Source organism: Dendropsophus ebraccatus, chromosome 1 (genome assembly GCF_027789765.1).
Source record: "Dendropsophus ebraccatus isolate aDenEbr1 chromosome 1, aDenEbr1.pat, whole genome shotgun sequence".
Lineage (NCBI taxonomy): Eukaryota > Metazoa > Chordata > Amphibia > Anura > Hylidae > Dendropsophus > Dendropsophus ebraccatus.
Genome location: NC_091454.1, coordinates 42622005 through 42642039, shown reverse-complemented (window position 1 = coordinate 42642039; position 20035 = coordinate 42622005). Strand labels below are relative to the sequence as shown.

The following is a 20035-nucleotide window of genomic DNA, read 5'->3' as shown; positions in this document are numbered from 1 at the left end:
AACTATTCAAATGCTGCTGTAAGCATGCGACTGATACTATCGCTATTGCACCACCCCTAATAAGGTATAGCATAAGGTGCTATTAGTATAATGAAGAGCCTTTCCAAATAATATGGAGAGTGAGTCCCCCAGGTCCCAATGACCATACCTGATGTAATATGCGTGCTATACTGCCTCCAACACACGTTTCGCGATTTGCTTGTTCACGGAGGGGACTTACTCTCCATATTATTTGGAATAGTTTTTCAGTATACTAATAGCACCTTATGCTATACCTTATTAGGGGTGGTGCAATAGCGATAGTATCAGTCGCATGCTTACGGCAGCAATTAAATAGTTGAGCCTGTGTTCAATGAGATTATTTATGTATCTTGGACATGCTGTGAGTTGTAGTCTCCCCATAGAGGGATTTTACTTTGTTTCTCACTTATAATCATATGTGAATTGTTGTATTATGTTTATATACCAGTGACTGTACCCCTATGTGTATACTTTACCCCACCTTGTAATTTTTTAATATACATTTTAATTGTGTATTTTTTGTCTATTAATAAAGTATATTTAATTGATTCACTGGGCAACAAATTTTCAAAAGTTGTTTGGTTCAGAAATAAAATTATCCATTTCTTAATGATTTTTATGTGCTGAATTCAAATATCACAAGGAAAAATGTTGATTGGCTCTAGTTTCTATGATATCGAAGAGTTCTCATTTTACTGTTTCGTGAATTGTATAGAATACAGTATAATAGCCGACATATTTATTACTTCTGGAATCATAAGGAAGCGAGTTTACTGTTCATAAACCTTTGAAATATATTCATAGGAAACTTAGTTCTATCTGAAATCAACTACAATTTACAGGCATATCCAAGAATTTTTACAAATTATGTTTATTGAACTCTGGAATGTAGGTCCTTATTCAATGGCATCTCGGTGCATTTACACATGTCTTTTGTATTCATACATGGGATTGTCTCTGATAAGGCCTAGTTTACATATATGCGTCCATCCGTCGGCGTTTCCCTCCGGTGCAGTAGAGAATCCCCAGAGGGAAACGCATCTTTGAACTGATCCCATTGTTTTCAGTCGGACAGTTCGGATGATCCGTTCTACAACTGATGCCGCCGGACCGACAGACAGACCGCACATCAGAACGCTACATGCAGCGTTCTGACGTACGGACAGCTAAGCTATCTGGCACCGCATCCACTGAAGTGAAAGGAGCGCCGGAGGCATGCATTATGCTTCCTCTGGCGCTCCATAGAGATATCCCTGTCTGTGCCCCCCCCCCCCCCCCCGCCAATTAACCCTTGTCACCCTGGCCATGCAGCAGAGTGGCCCCTTGCAGAGGGGGGAATCCCCTCAGCTCCTCTCTACGGTGCTGCACTATAGGACAGGGGTAGGGAACCTTGCCTTTCCAGCTGCTGCAAAACTACAACTCTCATCATGTCTGGGATATCCAGGCATGATGGGAGTTGTAGTTTTGCAACAGCTGGAGAGCCAAGGTTCCCCATCCCTGTAGTAGGAGATGGCCCCATGTATTGCTGCCCACAGTAGAGGGCTCCAGTGTCCTGCTGCTCCCTATATAGATTGCCCCTGTAAGGGTATGTTCACACCTCGTTTTCGGTCCCACGTCGGGCTGCACTTCAGGAATCAGTGAAAAAAGGATGCAGACGTGCAGCCCGACGCATCTGTTTTGATCCGTTTTTCCATTGACTTCCATTATTAAAAAAAAGGATCAAAACAGATCCATTTTTTTTTACGGATACAAAAACGTAGCTGAAACTACTTTTGTGTCCGTTAAAAAACAACGGATCTTTTTTTTTCTTATAATGGAAGTCAATGGAAAAACTAATCAAAACTGATGCACACAAATGCATCCGTGAAGAAAACGGTTTGCAAAAACGCAGTATGAACCTAGCCTCACCCTGATACCTTTTTTCCATATTGGTCATTCTAATGGTGCGTTTACACAGGCAGATTTATCTGACAGATTTTGGAAGCCAAAACCAGGAATAGATTTGAAAAGAGGAGAAATCTTAGTCTCTCCTTTATGACCTGTTCCCTGTTTATAGTCTGTCTCTAGCTTTGGCTTAAAAAATCTGTCAGATAAATCTGCCTGTGTAAACGCACCATTAGATGATGCAATATACCAGTTGATGATGCAATACTGATGATGCAAACTTTTCCCAGTATTGTATAACAGGCTGTGAGAAATATAGAAAGTACGTCTATATCTTGAAAATTAGAGCCAATTTCAAAATTTGAACATCATTTTCGATCTCAGCACCCCAAAATTAGTTAAGATCAACTGTTTTCATGCTGGAACCTTTTTGGGTTGTTGACCAGTGTTATGTAAAATAGGTTTTTGCCTCTTTTTGGTAGGAAGTATGGTTGTGAAGTATGTATGTATGTATGTAGATCTTTCAACGGTCTCAGAGTGGGTGGAATGATTTAACAAGAAGCTATTACAGGAGAAGTCAGGCCTCCCCAGTGTTTTTTTTTTTTTTTTTTTTTTTATAAATTGCGGGGGCAGGGGGTAAAATAATAAATAACTCTCCTCTCCCCAGTGCCCTTCATCATGTGATGTCCAGACCCGGCTGATGGACTGGCCGCTCAGCCAGTCAGTGACTGGGGCGGGACATCATCCGGGACAGGCCTTTTCCCCAGAGTTGCAACATCATCACAGCTGCATCATGGCATGGGGAAAAGTAAGCAATGCTTCGTTGTTACTCTCCCCTGCTGCCTGTAAAGTTGGCTGAGGCCAGATTTCTTAACGCTCCATAAATATGTGGTGGGTGTTTAATTCAGTCATGGTAATGGTCCCTGGGGAGTGGTCAGACCACGTTATTTGTCCAATGTCAGACAAAGTAGCATTCGTCAATGGATGTCTGTCAACAACAAAAAGGTCAAATCTTGCATAATTATTACGTGCATCCGAATCAAAAGTAAAGTTCTTTTTCAGAATCATGTTGTGCTCTCCAGACATCATATGAATGAATGAAGGATACGTCTAATTCCAGACTACCTTCAGCGTGTTGGAGACACTGTGTCCCACTCAGGGTTCGGTACACCATTAAAATAGCTGACTAAAGAGGTACTCTGGTGTAGGGGTATTTTTCTGTATGGCCAGGGAAGGGGTGGATATAGACGCCGCCATCCACTTACCTCCCCAGTTCCAGCTCCGGGTCCCGTATTGCGCCGCCCCGTTCTCCCGTCCCGCTGCTGCTTCCTGGTCTGAGCTGCGGCTTGAGACGTGACGTCTCAAGGCAGCTCGGCCATTTAGCGGTCGTAGCGGGGTCCCGTCTCGGCCGCTGAATGGCTGAGCTGCTTTGAGACGACGTGCAGCTCAGACCAGGAAGCGGCAGCGGGACAGGAGAACGGGGGCGGTACAATCCGGGGACGTAAGTGGATGTCTGTGTCTATATCCACCCCCTCCCCGGTCATACAGTAAAAATACCCATAGCCCGGAGTACCCCTTTAAGATCAGACAGCCTGGTTTGTATTTCCCTGCTGCCTTAAGGACTTGGAGAAGTCTGCATTGCCCTTTTATTATATTTATTTTATTTTAGTTTATTGAAACTATATTACATAACACATTAAAAGTTCCAACTACTAGGACAAGATGCCTGATAGGGTATATGGGAACGCATTTCATATGCCTGGAGCGTAGTCTATACTTCTAGTCAATACTTTCGGCCACACTAGCGTTTTTCTTTGTTTCTTGGTTTCTAACAGATCCGTCTATATTAATTAAACGGATGAGCAGACTGATGCAAACTGGTTGCAAAATGTTCATCTTTTTTTAATGGTCCGTTTGTATTTTGGCTTAAAAAAAACTGACTTGTACATCAGTTTGCATCCGTTTGCATCGGTCAGCATCCGTTTTTCTATCCGTTTATTTTTCTTTGGTTTCTTGCTGCTTTTGCGCATGCTCAGTGCAAAAACGGATGGAAAAAACGGATGTGAACGAAAATACCTTCCGTTTTAGATCCGTCCTCATTGACTACAAGTACAAAAACGGAAGTGCACTTTCCGTTCGTAATCCGTTTTTTTTAAGCGGAAAGAAAAATACTGCAAACTATTTTTTTCTTCCGTTCAAAAAAAACGGATCTTGAACGGATTGCATGCAAACGGAGCACACTAAAATAGCATGGGAATCTATGGGGATTTTAACGGATCCGACAGTTTCCGTTTTGCTTACTCTAAAACTGAAAAGGTAGACTGAATGGTGCCGGATGGTCAAACGCTAATGTGAACGTAGCCTTAGAAAACCATAATACTTTAGTGTATGTCAGGACCTGCAAATAAAGCAGATGATCAGTCTTGTCGGCAGTCGTAATCCACTTGTGTTAGGCTGGGTTCACACTGCGTTTTTGAAAAAAAAAAAAAAAAAAAAACGGATGGAAAATGGATTGCAAAAAAGGATGCATTTGTGTACATCCGTTTTTCCATGGACTTCCATTATAAAAAAAAACTGATCAAAACGGATCCTTTTTTTTTTTTTTTTTTTTTTTTTTTTGACGGACACAAAAACGTTGCTGACACTATTTTTTTTTTTTTTTTTTTTTCAATAAAAAAAACTGATTAGTTAAACGTATGCTAAAAACGCAGTGTGGACCCAGCCTTACAGTAATGTTAAGGCGACATGCAGGAGTCATACTGGTGACCTAGAAATTTAACTGGAAATGCTCCTCCATATAGTATCTTCTGGTTCCGGAGAATTGTAGTCACTGGGTTAAGCTTCTGGAAGTGTGATAGCAGAGAGCAGTAAAAAGCTAAATCTTTTAAAACTTTTCTGGTAGGTTCTCCGCCTTTCTAGCTGCATACATCAGGATCTTCTTTTATATGAAAAAAGTGCATGTGAGCTTAAAACCTTTTGGTACATCCTTAGCCCAGTGTCTTGGCCAGAGGACTGTGTGCGCCATCATACCTTGAATAAAGCTTTTCAACTCCGCTGCTGGAACAATTTAATATACAATGGAACTTTACATTGTTTAAACTGGACCTTTCCTCTAGGTCTGCTATTCTCAGCCTCATGTTATCTACTACTGCTTCCAACTCATAATGTACGTCAGTGAGCTCATTATGTGATTACACCAATCTTCGTCTCTACATGTTAAACTCTTTCTGCCATGCGGATAGCCTGCAAACTATGATACAAGTCTGCATGAATTGATTGTTTTAGCACCATTAACATAGTTTTCAAAGTGCACTCAGTCAAAGGCATGCTTGTAGATGGCAGAGCGTCCATATACACATGCGTGTCTGCTGTAATATGTCCTGCAGCGCTTACCTCACTTGCCCAGTCCTCAACATGTTGTTGCCGCTTTTGGTGTTGCTTTATGGGACTGTCATGCGGGTGAGGCACGAGCTCAACGGGGGGTTTCCCTGGTGCTGCAGCCTGGCTTCAAGATGGCGTCCACCTGGCGCCTCTTCCTCTCTTGCAGTGCCCAAAACTTTTAGTCAAGTGTGGTGGGACCTAGGAGCTCCTCCAGTATGCCTGCAGCAGTCGGGCAGCTGATTTTGCTGCGCTTAGGTGCTGAGTCAGAGGACTGGGAAGTGCAGTAGTTCGGTCGCTGGCTCCATCTTGATTTTCTTCCTGCTTCGCTTACTGGTAAAAAAAAAAAAAAATTGCCAGCTTGTGAGGTTTAGCTCTAGATTTTCCTGGATCTAGAAGCCGTTAGGGTGTAATGGATTCTTCTTGGGGTAAGAAAAACCTTTGGATTCGGGCCATGAATCACATTAGTTGCTCTATGGTAGCAGGAGCTTCTGCTTCAAGCATCCATCTCCTCACACAGCCAGTCCACACCCCCCTCAAGCACAGTTTTGGACCTTTAAAATAAATGGTGCTGGCAGGTGGACATTCACTTTAAGGTACTAGGATATGTCCTAACTCGTATGACCCAACTTTCAAGTGGCGTAACTTAGTGTCACTGTCGTTAAAAATTCTTTTTGCAAAAATCAATTGTACAGGCGATTTTAAGAAACCTTGTAATTGGGTTTATTAGCCGAAAAATTAATTTTGTGTCATGAAAAAGCAGTTTGAAGCTCTCCCCCGTCTTCATGGTTTTCCTATGGAGAGGGGAGAGAGAAAGATGAGGCACCAAAACAGGACAACAAAGAGTTTATTTACAGCTACATGACCTCGATCTCTCCTCTGATGTCACCACTGACCTCTGAATAGCTCCTGTGTAATCCTTTGTTCTCTGCTACCGATCTAACCTCCCTCCTCCCCCCCCCTCCCCTCTCCATAGCACAGACAGGATCCGACTGATAAAAAAAAGTCGAGATTTCCTGATTCTGAGCAGTGGATGACAGGAGAGGTGGGGGGGACCCTCCCCTAAATGTATATAATGGCATATTTGCCTAATAAACCCAATTAAAAAGTTTCTTAAAATCGCCTGGACTATTGATTTCTGCAAAAAATAAAAAAATAAAAAATAATAATAATTAATGACAGTAACACTTTAAAGGGTTACTCCAGTGGGGGGAAATGTTTTTAGATCTGTTAGTGTCAGAAAGTTCTATAGATGTGTAAATGAATTTCATTTTAAAATGTCAAGGCTTCCAGTACTGCTGGAAGGGTGTACACAGTGATCTGTCCTGTCACAGACAGAAATGGCAGTAAAGGTGTCAGACTGGAAAGAAAGCAGGATTTACTGCAGGACATAGACTTGAGTTTTTTTTTTTTAATGGAAGTCTTTTACAAATCTGTATAACTTTCTGACACCAGTTGATAGGTAAATCCTTTTTTTTTTTTTTTTTGTTCCGCAGTACCCCTTTAGTATCTTTACCTTCTTTGTATGTAACTATTTTATGTCTTCACTTCAGGCATTGATCAGTATGACAGAGATAGCATCATCAGTGACTTTAAAAATGGTGTGTGCAAGCTCCTAGTGGCCACCTCAGTGGCGGCTCGAGGACTTGATGTCAAGCATCTAATCTTGGTGATAAATTATTCTTGCCCAAATCACTATGAAGACTATGTGCACAGAGCTGGACGTACAGGCAGAGCCGGGAATAAGGTCAGTGAAATTTTTTAAGTTTTAAGGAGAAGTCTGGCGCTGCAATGATTTTTCGGGGGCGGTGGGTACATAATAACCGTCATGACCCGGCTGATTGACATCCCACTCCTGGAGCAGGACTTCGCTCCAGTCACTGACTGGCTTAGCGGGCTATCAATCATTTGGGTCAGGTATTTTTTCCTCGGGGAAAAATAACTAGACTTCCCCTTTTTAATAGACAATCACCTAAAGCATAGTATAGTGTGAGTTCTATGCTGAGTACTTTTAATACACAATTATACATGCAGTTAAACATCAGACCTGCGAAGTGTATAGAAATCCAACGCTGTATTTATTACTGTAACTGCAGGGTTGTTGGGTGTCTTGAGGATACCAGGACAATTTACCCTGAAAATATTAAACTTTTATTCTTTGCATAAGCAGTTTTTACCCACCCTTTCAGAAATATTATACCCATACATGTATCATCCACAGCCAGATGATTGAATAAGGGTCTGTCAAACAAATGTTGGAGTGCAGGTGATGCAATGTGTCCAAAGCTGCAACTCAATGTATAGAGAATTGTGATAACTTGTTTGAAATGATCACATGGTGTGCTTTATTTTTTTAGGGATATGCCTTTACATTTATCACAGAGGATCAGGCCCGCCATGCAGGGGATATCATCAAAGCTTTGGAGCTTTCAGGGACTGCAGTTCCCCCTGAGTTGGAGAAGTTGTGGTCAGAGTTCAAAGAGCAGCAAAAGGCTGTAAGATGTATTCTTTATACTGCATGTGTTTGACATTAATGCTTTAAGCTTTTAGGCAGTTAGATGGGAAGGCTTCCATGGTCACCCTATTAGTCTCCTCATTATATAAATGTAGGGTGCTGTTAGGTATTATGGCAGCTAGTTCACCTAGTGAAAGCCTCCAGGCCTGTCCTGTTGTTGCAGAACATTGTGTGAACATAGACAATAAACAATGTTGCACAGCATTGTTTACATGGCTTTATATTTCATATTTATTAAACTGCGTAAATTTTTTTTATAAAAACAGCAGCTAAATTGTGTTTTTTTATTTGTATCACCTCAAAAAAAATTTAATAAAATAAAATCAGGGTGTCCCCCAGACTGGTACAGATGAAAACGTCAACCGCAAGGCCTCCGTGAGATGGTATAATAGCTTAAAAAAAAAAACATAAAAAAGCCCGAAAATTCACCAGTTCTCTGTCATGTCTGAGGCCTGTGGTTGAGTCAGGTGACGCACTGCGGCCACATATGGGGGATTTCTAGAAACATTGGAATTCGGGGAATAAATATTGAGTTTCATTTCTCAGTTAGTATTCGCTGATTAAAATGGAACATCTGCCAAAAAAAATGAAAATTTTAAATTTCTCCTCCGACTTGCTTAAATTTCAGCGAAATACCTAAAGGGTTAATATACTTGTGAAATGCTACTTTGAGAGATGCAGTTTTTACAGTAAAGAGATTTATGGGGGTAACTAATATATAGGCCCCACAAATCCACTTCAGAACTAAACTGATCCCTAATAAAATCAGAAATTGCAAAATTTCCTCTAACATCCTAAAAAGTAAAAGGAAGTTCACTTAAAGGACAAGTGCCTTGAAAAACTTTTTCCCAGTAATTGAAGCACATTACAAAGTTATATAACTCTGTAATATGCTTCAATCACCTATCTGTCTCCCTTCCCTGTCTTTTCCCCCCTCCACCCCCCACCAAGAAGTGTCCTAACTCACACAGACCTAATTACTGTCGTCACCATCACCAGGCAGCTCCTTCTTGTGAGGATGAGTCATCAGCAGGAGGGCTGGTCTAGGTCCTGTTACCGCAGCCCCCCCTCCCCAGTCCAAGTGATGGCTTGCAGTTGTTAAGCCAATTGGAGCTGAGCAAGCTGAGTCACCTGACAAGGCAGGGGAGGGAGGGGGGGCTGCTGTAACAGGAGAAGGAGCTGAGAGAGGAGCTTGGTGATGGTGACGACAGTCATTAGGTCTGTGTGAGTTAGGACACTTCCTGGTGGGGGGTGTAGGGGGGAAAAGACAGGGAAGGGAGGCAGATAGGTGATTGAAGCATATTGCATAGTTATATAACTTTGTAATGTGCTTCAATTACTGGGAAAAAGTTTTTCATTGCACTTGTCCTTTAATGATGTCACCATAACGTAGACATGTTGTAGATGTTGCTGTAATGATTAGTTTGTAACATGACTATTTTTCTTAGAACAAGAGAATTTTGAAAATAAAGAAATGTAAACTTTCAAATTTTTGCGCCAATTTTATTTAATTTTTTACAAAAACTACTGACTGAATTAGCCAAAGTATACCACAAACATAAAGAGTAATATGTCACGAAAAAAACTATCTCAGAATAACCGCGATAATTAAAAGAGAAACAGGTCAGATTTGAAAAATAGGCCCTCGGCATTAAGGCCAAAACAGGCTGCAGAGGCAAGGGGTTAAGAGTATTAATGCTAAGAAATTTGTTTTCAGGATGTGATAAATGTATAGTCATTGTGACACGACTGGGGCACCCAGCAGTGAGTCTTAACTCCTACACTGCTTGTGTAGTAAGGAAGAATGGGTAATTTCTGTTTTACTAAGTGACATTAAGGCATCCATGCTGCTTCTTTATTTAAAGGCAGTGGAGCTGATGCTGATGAGGATGATATATTCTCTTTATATCCTTAATGAGAAAATGAAGACAGTTAAAGGCATTATTCAGCATTAGAAAAATATTGATACTTTTATCAAAAAGCAGCTCCACACCTGTCATTGGGTTGTGTATGGCATTACATCCCTTTATTTCAATGCCACACACAAACTGAGAACAAACATGGTGCCATATCTGAAAGAAATCTGCAATGATTTTGTAATCCTGGATACGCTTTGAGTAACGTTAATCTGCATTTAGAGTTCTGAAATAGTAGCACCCTTCCTAATGCACATCATATCTAGTACATTTATGTATCCCTCTTTTTTTCTTAGGAAGGTAAAGTGATTAAGAAAACAAGTGGGTTCTCTGGTAAAGGATTTAAGTTTGATGAAACAGAACAAGCTTTGGCCAATGAAAGGAAGAAGCTGCAAAAGGCAGCACTTGGTCTTCAAGATTCAGACGACGAGGACACTGCTCTTGATGTAAGTCTGTAATTGGTTTCATCTCTATAAGATCTGTACTTAATACACATTACATGCAAAGCAAACACAGATGGGTCTAACATTGACACTGTATAATTTGTTCGGTATACACTGACAGCAGCTCACTGTTAACCTCACACAGCTAAAATCAAGACTATACCATTGTGTTTTAGCAGTCTGTGGCCTTGTGTGTTGAATGTGGTGTTTTAAGTGCCACCTGTCTCAAATCCATTCTGCAGCTGTAATTTTGGATATATACTTAGTTAGTACTGCTCGCTAAAACCCATTCTGATCCAGTTGTGTTTGTCCACACTACCAACCCGGCATGGTTGTATCCATAGATCTCTGAACTTCTGTTCGAGAATGGATTTCATGCTTCGTGACAGGTACACTTTAAGTTGACTGTATTATACAGTCGAAGTCACTAAGTCTTGTTTACATGGCTCAGTAGACAAGTGTCCCTTAGCTTCAATTTGCCATTAGTTATACAAACCTATATTATATAGGGAAGGTTTTGGCTGATGGTTGGTCAGTTTTTTGCTGGTTAAATGATCCCATAAGACAGTGAATGAGAACTTGCTAATTCACCCGCTGATCACTAGCCCTGTTACACAGGGTGATGTCAACCTGTGTAATAGGACCCTTACGATCACCTAGGAAAGAACATTGTATGTTGAAAATATTTGTAACCATTGTGACTTAAGCGTTATTTTTACTGTTTTTTTCATATTCATACCTGTATGTACACTGTAAATTTTCAGTTCTCATGTCTACTAGAGGTTGCAGCCTTGACTATGTTTGCAGTCTGTCAAATGTATTTTTTTTTTTTTATTTCAGATTGATGAACAAATTGAAAGCATGTTCAACTCTAAGAAGAGAGTGAAAGACATGGCGGGACCTGGGGTACCTGGTGGAACAGTTGGTGGTGTCGGAGCTGCAGGTACAGGAGGAGGAGCTGCTGTATCTAGTACCCCAGCGCCCACAGCAGGAAATGCAGAGAAGTTGGAAATCGCCAGACGTTTGGCCAAAAAGCTCAGTGTAAACAAGAACTTAGGTGCAGAAGCCCAGGTGAGTGTAATGGTATACAGGAAACAGGTCCAGCAGTTTGGAGATGTGGAAGTTTAAGGCTTGGGCATTGTGACAAATATGAAGTATGTTATGTATCTTATTGTTTTTGACCCCCAGCTGGGCTCACATCCTGTCTCAAGGATGAGCCAAGCAAGTGGAGGATCATGGGATTGATAGTCTGCATATTGCCTTTTGTCCTTAAAAACTTCAGTTAAGGTTTATTACCTACTGACTCTGGTCACCAAAGTGATTGGCTGGAGAGCAGTAGGAGCACCCAGGTAACTTGAGGTGAGTGGGGAAGGTAATGTGCCCAGCAGAAAGTATTTAAGACCCAGTGAGTATTGGGGTAGAGATTCTGTGTGTGGAGCACATACCATCATTCTACAGCTCCCTTGATTATGGACTATGCAAACAACTGAAAGCCAAGCTCCACTGGCAGAAACACCCAAATCACATCTTCTAGGGACGTGAGTTAGTCTTTCAATGTTTGCCCTTTTATCAACCTTCCTCTGTATTGTCCTTTTGTAACTTCTATACACTGTTGTGTAGAAGTCATTTACTTAATAGCTGCTGTGTTGTCCTGTTGATGAAACCTGGTTATATTTAGTATTACAGTTTAGTGTGTATAACAGGATATTGGCTACAGGATACCTGTACATTGTATAGTTTTGCGCAGTGGGTGGGCATACTTCTAGCATAGGCAGGAGTCCCAGACACTAGGGTGGGGTCCCCGAGATTACAGTACTGTGACCAGGGCTGTGGAGTAGGAGCTAGTTTTGGCTGGAGTCGGAAGAAATGTAACGACTCCGACTCCAGTTTAAAGAAGTCTTGCAACAGTTTAGAATTGAGTTTTGATATGAATTTTATAAGTTTTGCTCATCCATGTATATTATGAGCAACATTCTAATAGGACACTGGCCCTATTAGATAAGGGTGGTCGGGAAAAAGTTGTTAGTCACTATTTGGTAGTTTGTTTCTGAGCTGGAAGAGTCCATTGTGTGGGGGGAGATCTGTGCTGTTATCTTCCTGGATGCTGGATGACTGTAGATGAGCAGCAGTGTAATATGAAGATATCCTGTGTAATATAGAGGAGGAGGAGAAGACATAAGTAGTGTAGGTGTAACTTCTGTCCTCAGTGTGGTGTTTTCTCTCTGGGAGAAGATTGTGTGTTTTTCTTCAGTGTTCGATGGCTACAGCAGGCTGTGTGTGCTCTATGGCTGCAGCAGGCTGTGTGTATGTGTGCTATGGCTGCAGCAAGCTGTATGTGTGCTATGGCTGCAGCAAGCTGTGTGTGTGCACACAATGGCTGCAGCAAGCTGTGTGTGTGTGCACACAATGGCTGCAGCAAGCTGTGTGTGTGTGCACACAATGGCTGCAGCAAGCTGTGTGTGTGTGTGTGCACACAATGGCTGCAGCAAGCTGTGTGTGTGCACACAATGGCTGCAGCAAGCTGTGTGTGTGCACACAATGGCTGCAGCAAGCTGTGTGTGTGTGTGTGTGTGTGCTATGGCCGCAGCAGACTGTGTGTGGTGTGTGCTATGGCTGCGGCTGTGTGTGTGTGTGTGTTTGCTATGGCTGCAGCAGGCAGTGTGTGTGTGTGTGTTTGCTATGGCTGCAGCAGGCTGTGTGTGTGTGTGTGTTTGCTATGGCTGCAGCAGGCTGTGTGTGTGTGTGTGTGTGTGTGTGTGTTTGCTATGGCTGCAGCAGGCTGTGTGTGTGTGTGTGTGTGTGTGTGCGCGTATGGCTGCAGCAGGCTGTGCATGTGTGCGCGTATGGCTGCAGCAGGCTGTGTGTATGTGTGCTATGGCTGCAGCAGGCTGTGTGTGTGTGTGTGTGTTTGCTATGGCTGCAGCAGGCTGTGTGTGTGTGTGTGTTTGCTATGGCTGCAGCAGGCTGTGTGTGTGTGTGTGTGTGTGTGCGCGTATGGCTGCAGCAGGCTGTGCATGTGTGCGCGTATGGCTGCAGCAGGCTGTGTGTATGTGTGCTATGGCTGCAGCAGGCTGTGTGTATGTGTGCTATGGCTGCAGCAGGCTGTGTGTATGCATGCTATGGCTGCAGCAGGCTGTGTGTATGCATGCTATGGCTGCAGCAGGCTGTGTGTACATGTGCTATGGCTGCAGCAGGCTGTGTGTGTATGCTATGGCTGGAGCAGGCTGTGTGCGCATATGGCTGCAGCAGGCTGTGTGTGTGTTTATGCTATGGCTGTAGCAGGCTGTGTGTGTGTTTATGCTATGGCTGCAGCAGGCTGTGTGTGTGTGTGTGTGCGCGTGTGTGTGCACGCGTATGGCTGCAGCAGGCTGTGTGTATGTGTGCTATGGCTACAGCAGGCTGTGTGTATGTGTGCTATGGCTACAGCAGGCTGTGTGTATATGTGCTATGGCTGGAGCAGGCTGTGTGTGTATGCTGTGGCTCCACACCCACAGTGACCCCTTGATATCACTATGTGTGACCCCTCTATATTACTATGGCTGACCTCTATATCACAGGTATCTGGCATTGTTAGCAGTGTTTCTGTGTGTATGGTGAATATTAGGGCTGGGCGGTATACCGCAAAAATACAGATACCGTCACTGGCGTCGGTTAACCGACCTCAACTTAGCCAGGACGGTATCTGCGGTATTTTTGTATTTTTTCTGCTGCTCCTCCAGCTCGGACATGCCGGCGTCACTGCACACACAGCACAATAACTTGTGCAGGGACGCCGGTATCAGAGCGGGAGGTGGAGGAGCAGCAGGGTCCAGGTGACAATGCCGCCCGCCCCGCCCCCCGCCCGTCCGAGCGCCCTCGAGGTGCAGGTCGGTCAGGCATTCCGCCTAACAGCCGCGGCTGACCAGCTGTACATATCGCGTCCCGTCTCCCCGGCCACACATGCAGGTCCCGGTCTCTTGAGGAGGCTGCAGAGACTGTAATGGTGATAGCGTCCTGCGGGTCCTGGAGCTGTACAGTGGCAGTAATGGCAGCGACGCTATCACCATTACAGTCTCTGCAGCCTCCTCCAGAGACCGGGGCCTGCATGTGTGGCTGGGAGGGGGACCTGTGTGCCTGACTAAGAGGAGGGCAAAGTCCCCCTGTGTCCCCCCCAGCTGCCCAGTCCCCCTGTGTCCCCCCCAGCTGCCCAGTCCCCCTGTGTCCCCCCCAGCTGCCCAGTCCCCCTGTGTCCCTCCCAGTCCCCCTGTGTCCCCCCCAGTCCCCCTGTGTCCCCCTCCCACTCCCCCTGCATGTGTGGCTGGGAGGGGGACCTGTGTGCCTGAGTAAGAGGAGGGCAAAGTCCCCCTGTGCCCCCCCAGTCCCCCTGTGTCCCCCCCAGCTGCCCAGTCCCCCCCAGTCCCCCTGTGTCCCCCCCACTCCCCCTGTGTCCCCCTCCCACTCCCCCTGTGTCCCCCTCCCACTCCCCCTGTGTCCCTCTCCCAGTCCCCCTGTGCCCCCCCAGCTGCCCAGTCCCCCGTCTGCCCCAGTCCCCCTGTCTCCACTCCAGCTGCTCCATTCCCCCTGTGTGTCCCCCAGCTGCTCCAGTCCCCTTGTGTCCCCCCTGTGTCTGCCCCAGTCCCCCTGTGTCACCCTCAGTCTGCCCCAGTCACCCCCTGCCTGCCCCAGACCCCCTTCAGTCACCCCTAGCTGCCCCAGTCCCCCCCCTGCTGCCCCAGTCCCCCTGGTGTCTGCTCCAGTCCCCCCCAGCTGCCCCAGTCCCCCTGTACCCCCCCCCCCTAGCTGCCCCAGTCCCCTGGTGTCTGCTCCAGTCCCCCTGTGTCCCCCCCAGCTGCTCCAGTCCCCCTGTGCCCCCCCCCCAGCTGCCCCAGTCCCCCTGGTGTCTGCTCCAGTCCCCCTGTGTCTCCCCCAGTCCCCCTGTGTCTGCCCCAGTCGCCCCATTCCCCCTGTGTCTGCCCCAGTCGCCCCATTCCCCCTGTGTCCCCCCCCAGCTTCCCCAGTCCCCCTTGTGTCTGCCCCAGTCCCCCCATGCCCCCCCAGCTGCCCCAGTCCCCCTGTGTCACACCCAGTCCCCCTGTCACCCCCAGTCTGCCCCAGTCACCCCCTGCCTGCCCCAGACCCCCTTCTGTCACCCCCAGCTGCCCCACTCCCCCTGTGTCCCCCCCCAGTCCCCCTGGTGTCTGCTCCAGTCCCCCCCAGCTGCCCTAGTCCCCCTGTGTCTCCCCCAGTCCCCCTGTGTCTGCCCCAGTCCCCTGGTGTCTGCTCCAGTCCCCCTGTTTCCCCCCCAGTTGCCCCAGTCCCCTGGTGTCTGCTCCAGTCCCCCCCCAGTTGCCCCAGTCCCCTGGTGTCTGCTCCAGTCCCCCTTCAGTCACCCCCAGCTGCCCCAGTCCCCCTTCAGTCAACCTCAGTTTGCTTTAGTCCCCCCCAGTTTGCCCGAGTCACCCGCAGCTCCCTCAGTTTCCCCCAGTCACCCCTCATCTTTACCTGTACTACTACACCCCTCATCTTTACCTGTACTACGACACCCCTTAATCTATACCTGTATTAATACTACACCCCTCATCTTTACCTGTACTACTACAGCACACATCGATACCTGTACTACTAATCCTCCTCATCTGTACTACTATAGTCATACATTCTTGTCCGCCCCCCTGTTTAGTCATACGGTTTAGTCATACGCCCCTATCAGCCCCCCTGTTTAGTCATACGCCCCTATCCGCCCCCCTATGTATAGTCATACGCCCCTGTCCGCCCCCCCCCCCCCCCCCCCGTATAGTCATACACCCCTGTCCGCCCCCCCCCATATAGTCATACACCCCTGTCCTCCCCCCGTATAGTCATACGCCCCTATCCGCCCCCCTATGTATAGTCATATGCCCCTATCTGCCCCCCCTGTATAGTCATACACCTCTATTAGTCATACACCCTGGCGGCAACACTGGGTGCATATAGTTGTGCGCTTGATCTCTCCCACTCAGCTCAGTGCTTGACTTCCAAGTGACGCTGCATGCCTGAAGTGGTCATGTTGCTCTTCTAAGAGCCCCTACTCTTTGAATGGCAGTGTGTGCAAACCATGCTGAGTTTGTCATCCGCGTACACATTAAAATACCTCCATACCAAAGAAGGTGTCCTCGATGGGGAAGCTTTGCGCGGGTGGCTGCTATGGGGAACAGCTGAGGCCTTGCTGCCTCTGCCCTGCATTCTCTTAAGGGACAGTCCTCTGCCTCTTCCTGCCTTTTGTAGTGCTGTACAGCCCTCCTCATCCCCACTGCTTTTCCTGCTGGACATCACCCCTGGCCTGGTCAGGTCGGTGACTTCTTCGTCCGGCACCACCTCTTCCACACTCTGCTCCTGCTTACTCACCATACCAACAGCCTCCCCCAATGGCAACTGTGTCTTATCTTCATCAATCACAATTTGATGTGCAGGTTGCCGGTACACACCACCAAAGTCACCAGGAGATGGCAGATACTCCAGTATTCGCTATACAGAAAATCCTCAGGTAGCTCCTGGGATTCTTCACATATTTGAATGGAGTCCAATTCGGGAAAAGGACCCGTAAAGAGCTCCTGGGAGTTGGCAAGGGTGGCATGACTGTTGGTGCGATTGCGCAGGTTGGAAGGAAGGAGTAGACTGGGTAGATGGTTGGATGCTGGACAAGTGAGTGGAAGCATTATCAGCCATCCACTTTACCAGTTGTTCCTGCTGCTCGGGCCTCAGCAGCGGTGTACCCTGGCCCCTGCTTAACTGTCCAATGAACCCAGGGATGCTGGAAGAGCATAATGCTGGCTCACCTGCATGCATTGTATCTCTATCTTGACCGCGGCTTGTGCCCCAACTGGCATTTCCACCCCCCCCCCCCCCCCCATCCTCATCCTTTCGCACTAGCCTTACACAGTTTTAATTGCGCACAGCACGCAAAAGTAGTAAAAAACTTTTACTTCTGGCGTTGGCACACCCGGAGTATACAGCGGTACACTTTAAGACTTTAAAAATGTCTTTAAGTGACACTCACCCCCCTTTTTGCATTATGACTTTTCTACACTGGTGCGGCGCCACTTAGCTCTGCCCACATCGCCACTGTAGCTCCACCCGTCTGACGTCATCACCACATTGGCTACGCTCCCTAGTGCCATTGGAAGGGCCTGGCTAAAGTTCTATGCCCCACTAGGTCGGCCCACACCAATGGGCGCTGAGGTGGCGGCTTAACTCTAAGGAGGCCTATGGTTTAACTCTATGCCCACCCAATTTGCTATGTGTGCTATATATATATATATATATATATATATATATATATATATATATATATATATATATATATATATCTATCTCACACACACACACACACACACACACTATAAAAAATGTTTACTTTCTTGTGCCTGTCATTGGGGGACACAGCACCAGTGGGTATAGGCTACTGCCACTAGGAGGCGACACTAGACAGAAGAAGAGGTGACTCCGCCTGGCAGGCTATACCCCTCCTACAGACACCAGGCTAACTCAGTTTTAGTCTAGTGTCTGTAGGAGGTAGACACAGGTGCCATGCACCTCCTTTTTTATTTTAGTTTTATTTCTTTTGTTTTTCTTTTAGGTTATCAGGGGGACTGTCGTCGTGGGCTGCCACATCAGACGCAGTTCCCCCTGAGGGTGCACGGAAAGTTTTCCTTCCCTGCGCCGGTCACCCGTCCCCCAACGTCTGCTCCCTGCGGCAGGATTCCGGTGCCCCACCAAGGTGCGAGGTGACCGAAGGGGTGACCCTGCGCGCACCTGAAGATGCCGGACAGGTGAGTATTCCTGTCCTTAACGCCCCTTTAGGCCTCTCTTTAGGGGGTGGGGGGTCGTCCCAGGGCACCCAAGTGCTGTCCTTAATCTCCGCAGGGCAGCCTCCCGGTGCCAGCCTCCACTGCAGCACAGCCCTCTCTCCCTCTCCTGCAGCCACAGTAGCTCTATAGGGGACCACCGGAGGGGTCATGGGTCTTTCCCTCCCCCCTTCCCTCCACATTTTCGCCGTTCCGCGCTGCCTCCTCGCGGCCGCCGGCCCGACCCATAACTTTAGTCCCCGGCTAGGCCGCATCACCGTGGGCCGCACCTGGGGCTTTGCTGCAGCTTCTTAGAGGAGGTTGCTGACTCTTTCCCCCCCCCCCCCCCCCCCCCCTTTCCTTCAGTGGCCACGCTTGCCCGGCGCTCCGCGCCGCCGCCTCGCTGCCGCCGCCCTGCCCCATAAATTTAGTCCCCGGCTTTGGCCGGAGCTAGGCCACATCTGCCGCATCGGCCGCACATGTGTGACGTCACTGGGGGCGGAGCGCCCGCCCGTACTTCTCCTTCCCGCCCGCCTGCTCTGCTCTCATTGGCTACTCCTTTTCCAGTGGCCCCCACCCTTGTTTTTCTCCCTCCTCCTCTCTGCTGACTATTCTCAGTGCAGCAGTTTGTGGCTACCTGCGTTTCCCCAGCCTGTCAGCTCCACAGCTCCAGCGTTCAGTGCAGCAGCAGAAGCTCCAGCGTTCAGTGCAGCAGCAGCTCCAGCATCCAGTGCAGCAGCTGCTCCAGCATCCAGTGCAGCAGCTGCTCCAGCATCCAGTGCAAGTGCAGCTCCAGTGGCCGACACAGCAGGTCCAGGGTCGGGTAAGCTCACCCAGTGGGTGATATCCCCCTCCTCCACTCCCCAGGCTAACAGCCCTAGCTACCATGTTTGCCCTTCTTGGACGACCCCCCCTAGGCAGCTCACCCCCGCGGCTGTGGCGACACACTTTGCGTGTGCTCGCTGTAATAAGAAGTTCCCCTGCAGTCAGCCTGGTTCACTGTGCCTGCTATGCCTTAACCGTGGTGCTAACTCCCAGGAGCCCCCCCCTCCAAGCTCAGATGTAGCCTCTCCTGACTGGGCTAGGTCCCTGTCACAGGCGATCGGTGACCTCTCTGAGCTGTCTCAGGTCATGTTTGATGCCATTGAGCGGTTGGCCTCCCAGGCGCCCCCAGCTGCGGGACCATCCAGGATATCTCCGGACTCCCCTTCCAGAGGACGGTCTCATAAGAGATCTAGACTCTCTGTCTCACGGTCACCCTCTCGGTTTTCCTCAGACCCTTCTCCTGTCAGATCCACTGCAGGCGGTTCTGCTTCCCAGCGACCCCTTTCCGCCACCTCGGGGGACCCCTCTGACTCTGCCTCAGAGTCTGACAGGGAGGATCAGCTGGCCTCTGCTGTGCAAGCCTTGATCCGTGCAGTGTGGGACACCTTGCGTATTCAGGAAGAGTCCCCTTCTACATCTAAGAGTGAAGTCTCCTTCAGTCGCCATGAACGGCAGCCCTTGGTTTTTCCCAGTCACACGGTTTTTGAGGATCTTCTCGCCAAGGAGTGGAAACACCCTGACTGGCGGATTCCATACTCTAAGCATGCCGAGGTTTGGTTTCCCTTCTCCCCTAACTTAGCCTCTGCATGGACGGTGCCCCCATCGGTGGACCCTCCTGTTTCACGACTCGCCAAGTCTACTACTCTGCCTCTGGCAGATGGTGCTTCACTCATTGACCCAGTGGACAAGAAAATCTGTCTTTATTGCAGCTGGTTCGAACTTGCGTCCTACCTTTGCAGCATCTTGGGTCAGCAAAGCTTGTTCCTCTTGGGCCAGACAGTTACTCCATGACCTCTCCCTGGACTCTCCACGTGAGGACCTCCTGTCTCTGGCCACACAGATTCTGCAGGCATCCAAATACTTGTGCGACGCTTCTCAGGAAGCCGCTCGTTTGTTTGCTCGGGCCCTGGCGCACTCTGTAGCCATCCACGCTCTGTCTGGCTAAAATCCTGGTCAGCTGACGCCGCCTCCAAGAAGGCGTTTACTTCTCTTCCCTTTGCAGGAAGCAGTCTTTTTGGGGAGCGCCTGGAT

General features: G+C 47.7%; 1 protein-coding gene across 1 annotated transcript in view; it reads left to right on the top strand.

Annotated features, from left to right (window-relative positions):
- The window catches only part of DDX46 (DEAD-box helicase 46), a 142453-nt gene that overhangs the window by 106579 nt on the left and 15839 nt on the right, over positions 1–20035 (top strand). The window contains exons 16-19 of the mRNA XM_069969865.1: positions 6837–7030; positions 7641–7778; positions 10011–10160; positions 10998–11228. Coding sequence (XP_069825966.1) covers positions 6837–7030; positions 7641–7778; positions 10011–10160; positions 10998–11228 — 713 coding nt within the window. The remainder of the gene's footprint in view (positions 1–6836; positions 7031–7640; positions 7779–10010; positions 10161–10997; positions 11229–20035) is intronic.